The sequence below is a fragment of the Elephantulus edwardii genome, unplaced genomic scaffold (assembly GCF_000299155.1).
Source record: "Elephantulus edwardii isolate Elephantulus edwardi_28Jun2011 unplaced genomic scaffold, EleEdw1.0 scaffold00001, whole genome shotgun sequence".
NCBI lineage: Eukaryota > Metazoa > Chordata > Mammalia > Macroscelidea > Macroscelididae > Elephantulus > Elephantulus edwardii.
The window spans coordinates 43502871-43516213 of NW_006399751.1; the positions used below are offsets into that span (position 1 = coordinate 43502871).

General features: G+C 38.7%; 1 protein-coding gene across 2 annotated transcripts in view; it reads left to right on the forward strand.

Moving 5' to 3' along the window:
* GPR155 (G protein-coupled receptor 155) overlaps positions 1-12853 on the forward strand; it is a 49095-nt gene extending 36242 nt beyond the window's left edge. For both annotated transcript variants that reach the window (XM_006878820.1, XM_006878821.1), the window contains 5 exons: positions 1758-1894; positions 3220-3315; positions 6504-6568; positions 8272-8409; positions 12293-12853. In XM_006878820.1, coding sequence (XP_006878882.1) covers positions 1758-1894; positions 3220-3315; positions 6504-6568; positions 8272-8409; positions 12293-12593 — 737 coding nt within the window. In that variant the 3' untranslated portion in view covers positions 12594-12853. The remainder of the gene's footprint in view (positions 1-1757; positions 1895-3219; positions 3316-6503; positions 6569-8271; positions 8410-12292) is intronic.
* Positions 12854-13343: the final 490 nt, after the last annotated feature.

The window sequence follows — 13343 nt, forward strand, 5'->3', positions numbered from 1 at the left end:
CAGTTACATCTCTCTTTTAGACGGTTCTCTCCCTCCTCTGTTTCAGTGCAGTATACATTACTGAACCCATCTTACTCATTCTCTCCCCAACCCCAAGGACAGTCCCATTTTAAAACAGTGGCATCATAGGAAACCCCCTTTTGGCATTCAGTTAAATGTTCGCTCAGTTATTCTTTATATGTGCCCCTTTTCTGACACTAATATTTCTTTACATAAAAAATTTTTTTGAAGTTTATGATCTTTTATTTTCTGAATTTTGTTATGCAATCGAGTATTAGAACAACCAAAAATAATTTCCAGTTTCTAAATTGATATACTAATATATTATCAGATGCAAGGGGCCAAGGGTGAAGAAATCCCGCATGTTAAGCCAAGATTACACTGGAGTTTATCACCTGTGTCAGTAGACTTAAGTAAAATTTTCAAAGCTATAAATTGTATGGGTTTTAAAAAATTAGCAATGACAACAAAAAAGAAAACATTCATTTTCCAATAGCCTGTTTGATGTACAGCACAAACCAAATACTAATCTTCCAATTTAGACTTAAAAAGTAAAAGAGTCATCCATAGTTAAAAGTATAATGTTAGTTATACAAACTAAATGTGATTTTGAATGTTCCATATCCTCTGAATTTTACTAATAAGAGTCTTTTCTGATGCCCTGGTGGTTACATCAGAATTGTCAAGAATTTTCTCCTTCTTTTTCTCTCCCTTCACAGTGTTTGTTGCTATTTGGTGCCGTCAGTTCAGCTCTGACTCATAGCAGCCGTTTGTGTAACAGAAGGGAGGAAGGGAGCGCCCTCCTGATCTATGCCATCCCCATCTCTGTCTACTTAAAGCCCGTTTTTCTAGCTCCTGTCGATCCACCTCACTGGTGGGCCTCCGCTTTCCCCTTAACTCTCTACTATGGAGTCTTTTTCTAAGGACTGACACTCCTGATAATATACCCAAACTGTTGCTGTTATTATGTGACTCACAGCGACCCCTGTGAGCAGTGGGTCTGAACTTTGACCCCAAACTATGTGAAGTCCCACCATTGGTGCTTTTACAGAACATTCTGGCTGCACTTATTCCAAGATAGATTTTAATTGTTCTTCTGGCATTCCATGGTTTATTCAATATTCTTTACCAATGCCAGTGTTTCTTAATCATTATCCACCTTGTACATGCATAGCAAATAGCTAAACCAGACACACGTTCAACATGTATCTGATTTAGCAGCTTTTAGTTTTTACCTTAAAATCACCTTTTAATTTTATTCTTTTTAATCTGTCCTGAAAATTCTTTTAAATATGGGGGCATCTTGGATTTTATGATTATAGTTCTCAAAGGTGAAACTTGTTATTATTAATTTGGCCTTTAAAATATTTATTTTTAATATGCATATATGGGGGGAGTAACATTGTTTAACTAGAATAAAAGAGGATTATAGAAAATTTGCCTCCAGAAACTATGAAATTTGATAAGTGTCAATAGTTGTAGAGGGGTTTCAGGCCTTTTGTTCACAGGATCGCTCAACTCAAAGGGAATAATCAACAACAACATTGAACACTACCTGTGTTTTTCCAGATAAAAATCCTCTACAACTAGAACTCACCCAAAGCAACAGGAGCCTTCATTACATTTCATCTCAAATAATATACTGATTCTTGGCTGAATGTGCATATGTGGTAGTGTGCTTAGGAAGTCATTATGAATTGAAAATGCACTTAAATAAAAAGCTCTGATTACAAATTGTTGTGCCTACTGTTTTACAGATGATCATTGTGTGAGTCGCTGCAACTCCCAGAGCTGCATATTAGCTCAGGAAGAAGAGCAGTATCTACAGACTGGAGACCAGCAACTGACTCGACACGTGTTGCTGTGTTTACTTCTCATTATTGGCCTATTTGCTGTAAATGTTTCTTCTGATTTTGTTTTGGGGCCATGTCTTTAAATGTTTTGCAAAGGTTTTATTCAGACATCTGGGAAACTTCTTTACTACTACTTTCCAAGAGGGTGGCAGCTAGGCCATCTGAATTCTAATCTTGAGTTAAATGTGCCGGGGGAGGAAAGGAGAATGACTAATTCGCGATATTATTGCTTAAGTTTTCCAGTAGCTTTTGCGGCTCAGGAACATTTATTTCTGGGTTCTGAATCGAAAGTTTGGTATTAGGACTGCTCATCTAAGGTTAGTGGATAAATGTATCCAGGACCTCTTAAGATATATTCCTCAGCTAAATAAATTTAGAACAATAATTATTAATTAGAAAGAAGCAAAATAAAAAAATTAGAAATAGAGAAAAAGGGGAAAACTGCCTATGGTACCTTCTGATTTTTAATGCACTTTTTATGGTTATAATCATACAATACAGATTTTGTAACCTTTTTTGTCACTTATATCCAGCATTTTCATGTCACTACATAATGTTCATAACTGCTGTTCTAAAAGGTTCTCCATAAAACCATTCAGCAGATACAGTGTATCTCATGCAACCAAATGGACTTTGAGTTTTTAAAACACCCTCCTAAAACATCTTCATACCTTATATTTCCTTATGATAGAGTCCCAAAGTGGGGAAAGTCTGTACAAATTTACACATAATCTCACCAACCTTTATTTTAAGTTGTGTTTTCATTGTGTAAGTAAACTTCATTTTTATTGCATTTTTAATTAATGAAGTGTTAAAATTGAACAATATACCTCCTTCTGTGAATTACTAGGATTCTTTGAAGCAGTTCAAATGTAACTTGCCTAGAGGTAAAGTGATAGACGTATTACCCTGAAGAACCCCTTCATCTACTGGGATGTTCATTCCATACTGTGCTATCAGCGAGCACCATTTTTAACTGCTGTTTAAGAACAGAAAGTCAAAAAAAGTAAGAAATGCTGCCAAGAATGGCAGCCGAGTGATATAATTGTTTTCATTGTGTAGAAATAATTTTAAAATCAGTCCTGTCTTCGGCTAGTCGGCAGTCCTGATATATTATGTAAGCTTCTGTATTATGGTTCCTGTCTTCTTGCTTCAAATCTAATCAGAATTGAATGACATCTGTCAGGAGGAGAGGTTGAAACCTCTTGTTCAAAAGACAAAGCCAATGGATTCTCTCTGTGTTTTCCCGTTTAGTCTCCCCCTCCCCCTAATTATTAAGTAGATAACTTATTGTGCCATGCTCTGGTTGGAGAGAAATAATTAGCTTGCTTCATTTTAAAGTACTATTTTTCTCCCTCCATTACAGAATCTTTCCAGTTGTTTATGGTGGCTATTCAACCAAGAGCCTGGAAGACTCTATGTTGAGTTACAGTTTTTCTGCGCCGTGTTTAACTTTGGCCAGGTATTTAGTATTTATTTACTGAGAACTGCGAGAAATTTCTGTTTGCCCGGATGGAGGTTTGTGTGTCGAGGGGGCTGGAAGTGGGGAGGACTTGGGGGCGGGATGTTGCAGATGTTTTGGGGATTTGTATTTTTTTTAATCAGGAGGGTTGAGATAGTTTGCCAGCTGCTGGTGAGCATGACAGCTGACAGCTGCTGCCTGTCTCCTAGTTGAAGATGAATTATTATATCGAGTAAAGTCATCAGAATGTACACAAAGTGTTTTAATCATAAATACCAAATAGTCTGTTGCTGTGGTTTTGAGATAAAGATAAAAATGTTAAGTTGAGACAAGATGTCCTAAGTTCTTTTTAAACTTTGTTGTGGGAGGTTCCTAAGTCACTTTGGGAAAATGACTTACTTTCTTCTCTGGGGCCTTCAGTTTAACCACTTGAACTGAGGAACATCACTTCATTGGTGTTCTTAAATTCTTTAAATGTTAAAGTTTCTTAAATATTTTTTAAAAGTCATGTGATGCTGTATAAGTAAATTTTGCTCATGGAGCACCGCTACCATTCTTTAAGAATTTGTTCTGCACCCAGCATTGTTAAGAATTTCATATCTGTGCTCTCATTTAGATATTACAATTCTACCTGCAAAGTGGACATTATTATCCCCAGTTTACACAATAAGAAACTAAGATTCTATGTAGAAGTAATCTATGTTAGGTGTCGCTTCTATTATTGTTGTTGTCTTGTGCCATCTAGTTGGAACTGACTCATAGTTGTCTCTCCAGTGGGTTTCCAGAAGCTGTAAGTTGCACGGAAAGAGACTGTCAATTTTTTAAAAAAATATTTTATTTTATTTTATTATTTCTTGTGTGTGTGTACCGTCAAATTGGATCGGACTGGGCTAGGAGGAGATTGTCCCTCCTTCTCCAGCAGAGCATCTGGTGGATTCAAACCACGTACCTCTGGGATTGCAGTGCAGCTTCTTGCCACTAGGCCACCAGAGCTCCATGAGACTGTCCATTTTTCATATAATCAGAGCAGCTGTTAGATTCAAACCACCTGCTTTTGGGTTGGCAGAGCAACTCCTTATCTATCACTAGACCATCTAAGACCATTTGATAGAGTGTAATTGCCCCAAATAGTCACTAGTAAAATGGATATGTACGGATAAATAACATGAGGAAAATATTTCAATAATGTGTGAATTTCAGATTTTGACCTCATCTTCCACCCCTTACTTTCTAATTAGAGATATTAGCTCTCAGATTGAGTAACATGTTAAAAAAAAAAAAAACACAAAAAACAAAAAAAACACTGAGGGAGCTCTGGTGGCCTAGTGGCAAGACGCTGCACTGCAATCGCAGAGGTCCGCGGTTCAAATCCACCAGATGCTCTGCTGGAGAAGGAGGAGGCAACCTCCTCCTGTACCAGTCATATCTGATTTGACGGTACACGTAAAAATAATACAATTTAAAAAAAAAACATTGAAAAATCACTAGTTCTCCTTGCTAAATATGAAATAGTTTGCCACGTGAGTTAGTTAACATTTGTCCATATATGTTATATCCTGATGTTAATTAATCCCTTGACGTATTTCCTATTTGCTTTGCCATGATTATGGTAGCAAACATAGTTATGCCTTAGAGAGATAAGAGATGAGGAACATCCCAAGGGCAGCCTGGTGCCCACTTCACTTTGTAATACTGCCTTTTTTCCCCCTGAGGCTTTTTTTAAATAACTTCTTTAAAAATGTATTTTATTAATTTTAATGAACATTTACAGATACTGCTTTTAAGATCTTTCTACTAGCAAGTATAAAGTACTAGGTTGAAAATCATAACCTCTTACTCAGCATCAGCATTTACATTCAAAAAGCCTACCTCAGGCTGAGCCTTCGAAGATAGGCTGAGAGAGCTTCACTCCACAGGGCTTCATCAGGAAGCTGCTAATGCCAGATGTGTTACAATTCTGTTCACTCACATTATGGCTCAATTGGTTCAAAGGAGTGAGAGCAACACAAAGCCCCGTTCACATCCCATTCTCCTCTGCTGAGGTGATAGAGCTGCTTCTCATTTGGATGTGAACAAAGTTAACCATTCTGGTATTATTTTGCCTTCTCTACCCATATCCCTCAGCTTGCCCAGATCTTTATCCCAGCATGCCCGCCAAATGGCAGCCCTCCACCTCCCCAAGAGCAGCCAGCCCTTTTCTTCCTGATCTAAGGTTGATATGTGGGGCCAGTTTGCTTGTTTGCTCTCTCGCTCTCCCCACCCCCCACACTCTCCCTTTCCCTCTCTCCTCTCCCTCTCCCTTTCTGTCTCTCTCTCCTTCTCTCCCTCTCTCCCCCCCTCCCCTTTCCCTCTCCCTCTCTCCCTCTCTCCTCTTCCTCTCCCTCTCCCTTTCTGTCTCCCTCTCCACTCACTCTCTCCCCCCTCCCTCTCCCCTCTTCCTCTCCCTCTCCTCCTCTTCCTCTCCCCTTTCCCTGTCTCCTCTTCCTCTTCCTCTCTCTCCCTCTCCGTCTTCTCCCTCTCTCCCTCTTCCTCTTCCTCTTCTCCTCCCTCAAGCACAAGCCAGTTTCAAGTCACTTAAATTCTGCTCAGTTACTGCATGGCTATAACAATTACTGTGCGATTCATGAAGTTTTAGGGGAAAAAAAAGATAAATACTTGAGCATGCTGGAGATATTTCTTTTTTAAGAAAAAAGGGCAAAGACATGTTGTAGCTGTTCCTGTTGAGTGCCCCCAAGTTGTCGCAGTGACCCTTTGAGTAATAGACCTGAACACAGCTCAGGCCTGCACCAGCCTCAAAATTGCTGCTGTGTTTGAACCCATCATGCAGCCACTGTGTCATTCCATTTCACTGAGACTCTCCCCTCCCCCCCTTTTTCTTCCTAGCAGCAAAAACATAGAACCCTTAAATGTTTTCATTTCCCCCTAGAAAGCTCTCATGCAAACCAGGTCACTAAGCACAGTGTGCAGTACCTGTTCTTTCCAGTGGAGCAGAATGACTGAGAAGAGGCCGTGAAGTACCCTACCCCCCAGAGACACTGAGCTCGAGCCAGTCTGCCTCGTGGGTTCCATTTTAAATGCTGTTAGCAGATTTGCGTCTTCCTGCACTAACCTTGTGTTTGTTTCCTTCATTTCCATCTTAAAATTTCATTCTTGAATTCCAAAAAATATAACTTTGTCTTCTTCCCTAGGGGTTTATCACCTTTGGGATCTTTGGATTGGACAAACATTTAATCATCCTGCCTTTCAAAAGAAGGTAAATTTGGTTTTGAAATAAATCTGTATCAGTGATGTTGATGACAAAGCCGTCCTAACATGACTCTTATCTACACCTAGATTACTAAACACAGCAGAAAGGTTATCTGTTGACTTACAAGTGTGCTGTAATTGCAGAGAAGATGCTGGAAGAATTATTATAAATCCAACATTGTAATGTGCATTTTAACAATAATGGATGAATGCTGACATTTGCTATACCATTAACTACATAAAGTAAAATGAACCTTGAAAATGTATTTTTTTTTGTGTGTGTGTGAGTGTACCGTCAAATCAGATCTGACTGGTACAGGAGGAGATTGTTCCTCCTTTTCCCGCCAGAGCATCTGGTGGATTCAAACCGTGTGCCTGTGGGATTGTAGTTGCAGCTCCTTGCCACTAGGCCACCAGAGCTCCCCAAAAATGTATTTAGAAATGTATAGAGTAGGTGGTATGTCCTTAGAGGTCTTTCTCCTTTGACAAAAGTTTCCTTCTAAAGTTTTGCTTTTATATGAACTTTGTGGAAGACGTCTTTGAATTCAGAGCCGAATTTATGAAGGTGGGCATGTCCTAGCTTGGGTGTGGGAGGAAGGGACAAGCTGTGTGAAGCCTACACTTCCTCGTTAGTTCACAGAGTGAAAATGAGGAGATACTAGAAGTTCTAATGGAATTTATCCTTTTAACAACATAAAAAGCACTTGATAGTGTATACATTTTTGTGAGAACTAAAGCATAACAGCTGAATGGCTGCAATTAACCTAACATTCATCTGTAGAGTAGGGTAAGAATAGATTTGTTATGAAAATTAAATTAATTAAGCAGCACTATGACATACAGAAGATGCCTAACAAATAGTGGCTGTTTTCTCCTTCCACTCCCACCTCTTTTTTCTCAACTCTTCCCCTTCTATTATTATTATTTTTATTACCTAGATACAGTTGCTAGGGTCATAATCTTTTTGTGGGAGGGGAAAAGAAAATAGGAGAATCATTGAACTAATTTATCAGCTTCATACTGTTGATCAGGTAAATAGACAATGGTCCCGTTATCTGGGCTGGCAGAAATAATTTTTTCTGCACCCCAGAGCCCAGGATTTCTCTCTCTGGGTTGTTGTTGTTGTTGTTGTTGTTATGTGCTGTTGAGTTGCCCGTGACTCAAGTGACCCTACGTACAACAGCCCTAAACCCTGCTCTATCTCTCTGGTGCCCAAAATCAGAAAATTACTAAGGGAAATACTCTGTTATCTTAGTGTTTCTAAAATATAGATTACAGAAAAAGGAATTGCATTTACTGGTAGAGACTGAAATGAGGCAACTCTGACTGGAAGGTTTAGGAAATGGTCAAGGTCCACCCCACTGCTGCCCCAACCTGTGTGGGATCATAAACTGTATGCCAGCTAAGTGTTTCAGCTGCAGAGACAAATATTTGTAGGTGGTGGAGGTGACAGCGTTGATGAGTGGAAGCTTTGGAACAGCCATTTTGAAAGGAGGATGAGGCAGAGAGGCGCCTCCTTGAGTACTTTTTCTTTCCCTAAGAATGATTCCCACCATAGCAAGATAAAGGTAAATAATCCAATTGAAAAATGGGCACAGGATATGAACAGACACTTCACCGAAGGTGACATTCAGATGGCCAACAAGCACATGAAGAAATGTTCAAAATCCCTAGCTCTAAGAATGATTCCTTAAACTTTGGTCTTTTTAGACTTGAATTCCTGTGGAATAATAAAGACACAACAGAAAACAGGGATTCTCCTGTTCCTGAGGAAATAAAGATGACCTGCCAACAGTTTATCCATTATCACCGTGACCTCTGTATCCGGAACATTGTTAAGGAAAGAAGGTAAGCAAATTGCCAGTCCTGATACTTAGTCGACCTTAACTTATAGTCCTGATATATTATATTAGATGATCCATTTTGGTCCATATTAGAGTAATGGGATTGTGGCTGAGAGTACATGATGGTTTGCTTCAGTAACACAAATACATGGTAAAAGTTAAAATAGGGAAAATGGGTCCAATTTAGTTTCAGAAACATCATATAGAAGACCATTAAACATTAAAATTATTACTTTAATTTTTTTAAATGTCATAACTTCCATTTAAAATGTAAATTAATCAAAATATCAGCAATAGAATATCAATATTCACTTAATGTTGGCCATTAGTGCTTCTCACAAAGCTTTAAGATACATTGGATTTTTGTTGTTGTTATGTGCCATCAAGTTTTTTTGCAACTCATAGTGACCCTATGTACAACAGCTCTGATCTCAGCTCTGTCCTGAACCAACTTTATTGTCTCTGACACACCTACCCCCATTACCCCAGTCACCGAGTCAATCCATCTCATCAAGGGTCTTCCTCTCTTGCACTGTCCTTCCACCCTCCCAAGTATGACATCCCTCTCCAAGGATTGATCCCACCTTGCAGCATGTCCAAAGTATGTCAGATATAGCTTCAGAATCCTTGCTTCTAAGGAGCAGCTTGGTTTCACCCTCTCCAGGACAAACCTGTTTGTTCTCCTAGCAGTCTATGGTATTCAATACTCTTTTCCAGAACCACAAATCCCTATGTACATTGGATTTTAGAAATTATTTTTTATTCCTCGTGTGTGTGTGTATGTTCCTTTGAGTCAATTCTGACTCAGTGACACTATAGGACAGGGCAGAATTGCCCCATAGGGTTTTCTAGACTATAATCTTTATAGAAGCAGATTGACAGATCTTTTTGTTTTTTAGAGGAGCCACTGGAGGATTTGAACCACTCACTAAATACCTTTTAATTAGCTCCTGAGTGCTTAATCCTAGTGTTACCAGGACTCCTTTCTTATCTTCTAGTAATGTGTTATTTCTTATTACTAATGCTACAGTCAAGAAGATAGAATTTCTTCCTCTATATCTATCAACTATGCTACTTATTTTTCACGTCAGGTCCTCATCTTCAGACTGTAACATCATATTTATTTCCCTAATCCTCAAAGTATGGAGTATTGTTGTAATAAATTATGAACTCTAAATAAACAAGTGTTAGAATGCCAATGAGTTTTTTTAAAAAAACATTTGTTATAATTAAGCATGTTGTTGTGTGCTGTCGATTTGGAGCTAACCCATAGCTGACCCTCCAGTGGGTCTTCAGAGGCAGTAATCACATAAGAAGCAATTACTATTTGTCTCCTACAGAGCAGCTGGTGGACCTGAACCGTGCACCTCCAGGATTGCAGCGTAGGTTCCCACCCCTAGGCCACCAGAGCTCCCGAATGCCAATGTTTTTTATTGTTTTAAGGTGAAACAAACATAAAGAATCAATTACTTTTATATCTATAGTTGTAGTTATCATTAAAGGTGATTTCTTTACATATATCATGCTTCAATACTTACCGTCCACAACCACTCCTTACATATCAACATGATGAGGTTCAAAGACCTGGTAATTAATCAGAAGCATTAGGGAAATGGAAGATAATTAAATCAGATCACAATGGAGGATGATATGTCCTTCTAAGTCCAAAATCCCAACCCTCAGCTATTGAATTCCTTCCAAATCTTGCCAACTCTCCATCAGGTTTCCACGGCTTTAAGTTTTAACAGGAGGAGACTGCTTCCTTTTTCTCCCACAGAGCAGCTGGTGGGTTCAAACTGCCAACCTGCTGGCTAACAGCCCTGTACTCAGCCCACTGTGCCACCAGAGCCCCTTCACTTCATTATGTAACTGCCAAGCCACTGGGAATCAGGGCACAGCCAAGTTGACACCTATCCCACCACAGCAAGCTTTACTCTCACTTCACACATCAGTGTTTGTTACTGCCACATTTACACACAAAAAGGGAGATTTTTCTTTTGTCCTTTTAGTCATAATGTGAGATATAGAATAATGAGATAGTAAATGGAGAGTAGGTGTATGAGTATAGAAGGTAGCCTGGGATAGACCATGGAGAAGGGACGACTGAATATGGACTAGTACTAGAATTCAACTCCTGGATCTGATGTTGCACAAATTCAGTTCTCTAAACTTTGGGGTTTTTTCCTTTAAAATGTCTTCCTGTCAAGGTTGTTAGGATTAGATGAGAAGATGGATATAGTGGGCTTTCGACAGGGCCGGGCACATGGTAAGCGATGCAGAGAAGTTTTAGGGGTCCCAACAAAATGATTTTTAAATATTACCTATGACTAGTTCCAATACTTTAGAACTGCTTTTTAAAATTAAGAAGGGGAACTTCATCCACACTGATTGCTGACTCTCAGGAAGCCCCACCCTGGACGTTTGCAGGGCTGCCAAGCTTCCTCCATCCCAGTTGGCCAGTGAGCGCTAGGTCACAGTGCAGGCCTCTCCTTGTACCTCTCTGGGCTCTCCAGGGTCACTCTCTCTGCCTCTCTAATCAAGACCACAGGCTGTTATTATACCTGCTTGATCACAGTACTCAGAAAACAAATATTCCGCAGTGCCTGAGATAGGTTTGGGCTCTAAATTCAAAATCAGCAAGCAGGAAGAAGACAGACACACATTGGAATATTCAAGCTTTTGCTGAAAGTGATATTTGTCGTTAAAAGCATAAACTGTGATATATGATGACAAAATGAAATGCTGCTTTAAAATATGGTGATTTTATGTATTTGAGGAAAATTTTCATGTTTATTATCCTCTTTCCTAAATGCTCTATGAAATTATAATGCATATTCACTCATGGCTACATGTTTTCTTATCTGTGTTGCCTATTCTCATTTTGCCTTGTTCTTCACCCACTGTTTCTGATTGTTAAGCATTGCATTTTACAGCCTGACCAATGCTTGTGGACAGATTCCTCTTTTCTAACACATATTTGTATGAAAATGAGCAGAACGCATTAACTGTGTATTTTGCATTTGTCATTTCCTTATTTATTTGCTCATACCTGAGGCACTCAACATTTGCATCAGGAAGACAAATTTTAAATAATCAAGAAGTAGATTCATAATCAAAATACATTTTAGAAACCTTTAGTCGTACTGCAAAACAGTTCTTACAGGTTCTTTCCTTGCTTCCTAATGAAGCAAATTGCTAACAAACACATCAGTAGGAGATGTAAGAAGAGAGAGAGCAGGGAGCAAGAAGAAAGGCTGCTTGTGGGCATAGTAATAAATGGAAAGGATAAAGGGTGATTCAAACAGTGTTGTTGTTGTGTGATTTTAAAGTCTCTTTGAAAGAGATGTTTACTATTTCTGAGAGAACTGCCTAATCTAACTAAGTGCATAGCATTTTGCTGTTGTGTGCCATTGAGTCTATCCTGGTTCACAGAGAGCTGATGGGACGTGGAGCTGCTCCACAGGATTCTCGAAGCTATTTTCCAGGAGCTGCTGGTGGGTCTGAACCACCAGCTTCTCGTTGGGCCATCAGGGCTCCACAACAAGTTATAAAAAATAAAATAAAAATGTGGCTATCAGAATAGATCTGATCATAAAGACCCTGCTTACATTATTAAAAGAATAATTACACTATTAAAAGAATAAGCACCACTTTTTCTGTGCTTTATGTTTTCTGTTTTCACAAGCATTAATGGCATAGCCTACTTTTCTCCAGTGAGCTTCTCCAGGATCAGGCAAGCTGACAAATCCTTTCCATTTAACTAACACATTTTAACTATCATGCTGTCTTTCCTTATTTCCTTCTATGTTTCCTTGCTTGTTCTCCATCATGCAGTGCTGATACCAGGTTTACAGAACCTATGGGTGAATCATTCCTTTGACATACAGGTGTGGTGCAAAAACTTCTACTGGGACCTTCTGTGGCTGTGACCTTGTGAACTGGCTCATTGAAGTTGGCCTTGCAGCTGACCGTGGTGAAGCTGTGATATATGGAGACAGACTGGTGCAAGGGGGAGTCATTCAGCATATTACCAACGAATACGAATTTCGGGATGAATACCTGTTTTACAGATTTCTTCAAAAGAGTCCTGAGCAGAGTCCTCCTGCTATTGACGCAAGCACTCTCCAGCAGGAGAGATATAAAGAAATTGAGCCTTCATCTCCATCCTCACTTTCCCCTAAAACCTAAATGGTGAAGGCAAAACCCCCACATGGAGTCATATTCTAGCCCTAGACCTGTTACTGACAAGCCGAGTGACCTTGGGCAAGTCGAAACCTCTCTGAGCCTCAGTTACCTCTTTTGTAAAATTAAGGGATTTGACAACACGTGTTCATACCCCACACCAACATTTCCAGTAATTTTACGAGTATGTAAAACATGCAGGAAATGGACTTAAGAAAAAAAGAAAAAACCTAATCAAAGTTTAAAGTTCTGACAATGAACATAATTACAATAAACAATGTTAATTATGTCAGTATTTTTAAATCATTGATTTCTGCAACTGTTTGCTGTAAATTCAAAATCAGTCATTTCTTTGAATTGGCAAATTTAGCAAGTATACTACTGACAGTAAATAAGTCTCAGATTAAGAGAGCTTTGCACTTATTATTAGCAGTTGTTAAAAAAAGAATTTTAATGATTCTAATAAGAGGCCTTCTAATCTTCTTGTATTTCCCATTTCCTTGAAAATGGAATTACTTTTTTTTAAGTTCCATCATTTCTTGATTTTATATCCAAAGTACTAATCTAGACCACTATAAGATGATAAAAACTTTCATAAATATTACTATCTCCACAATTTTTCAACAGAAATATAATCCAGTCCTTAACTTTTATATTACAAGTTATAATATGAGTAGATTTACTTAAATTTCATCAACAGAATTAACCCTATTGATGTATCATTTCTGGTATTTGCACAAAGCATCAAATATAGAA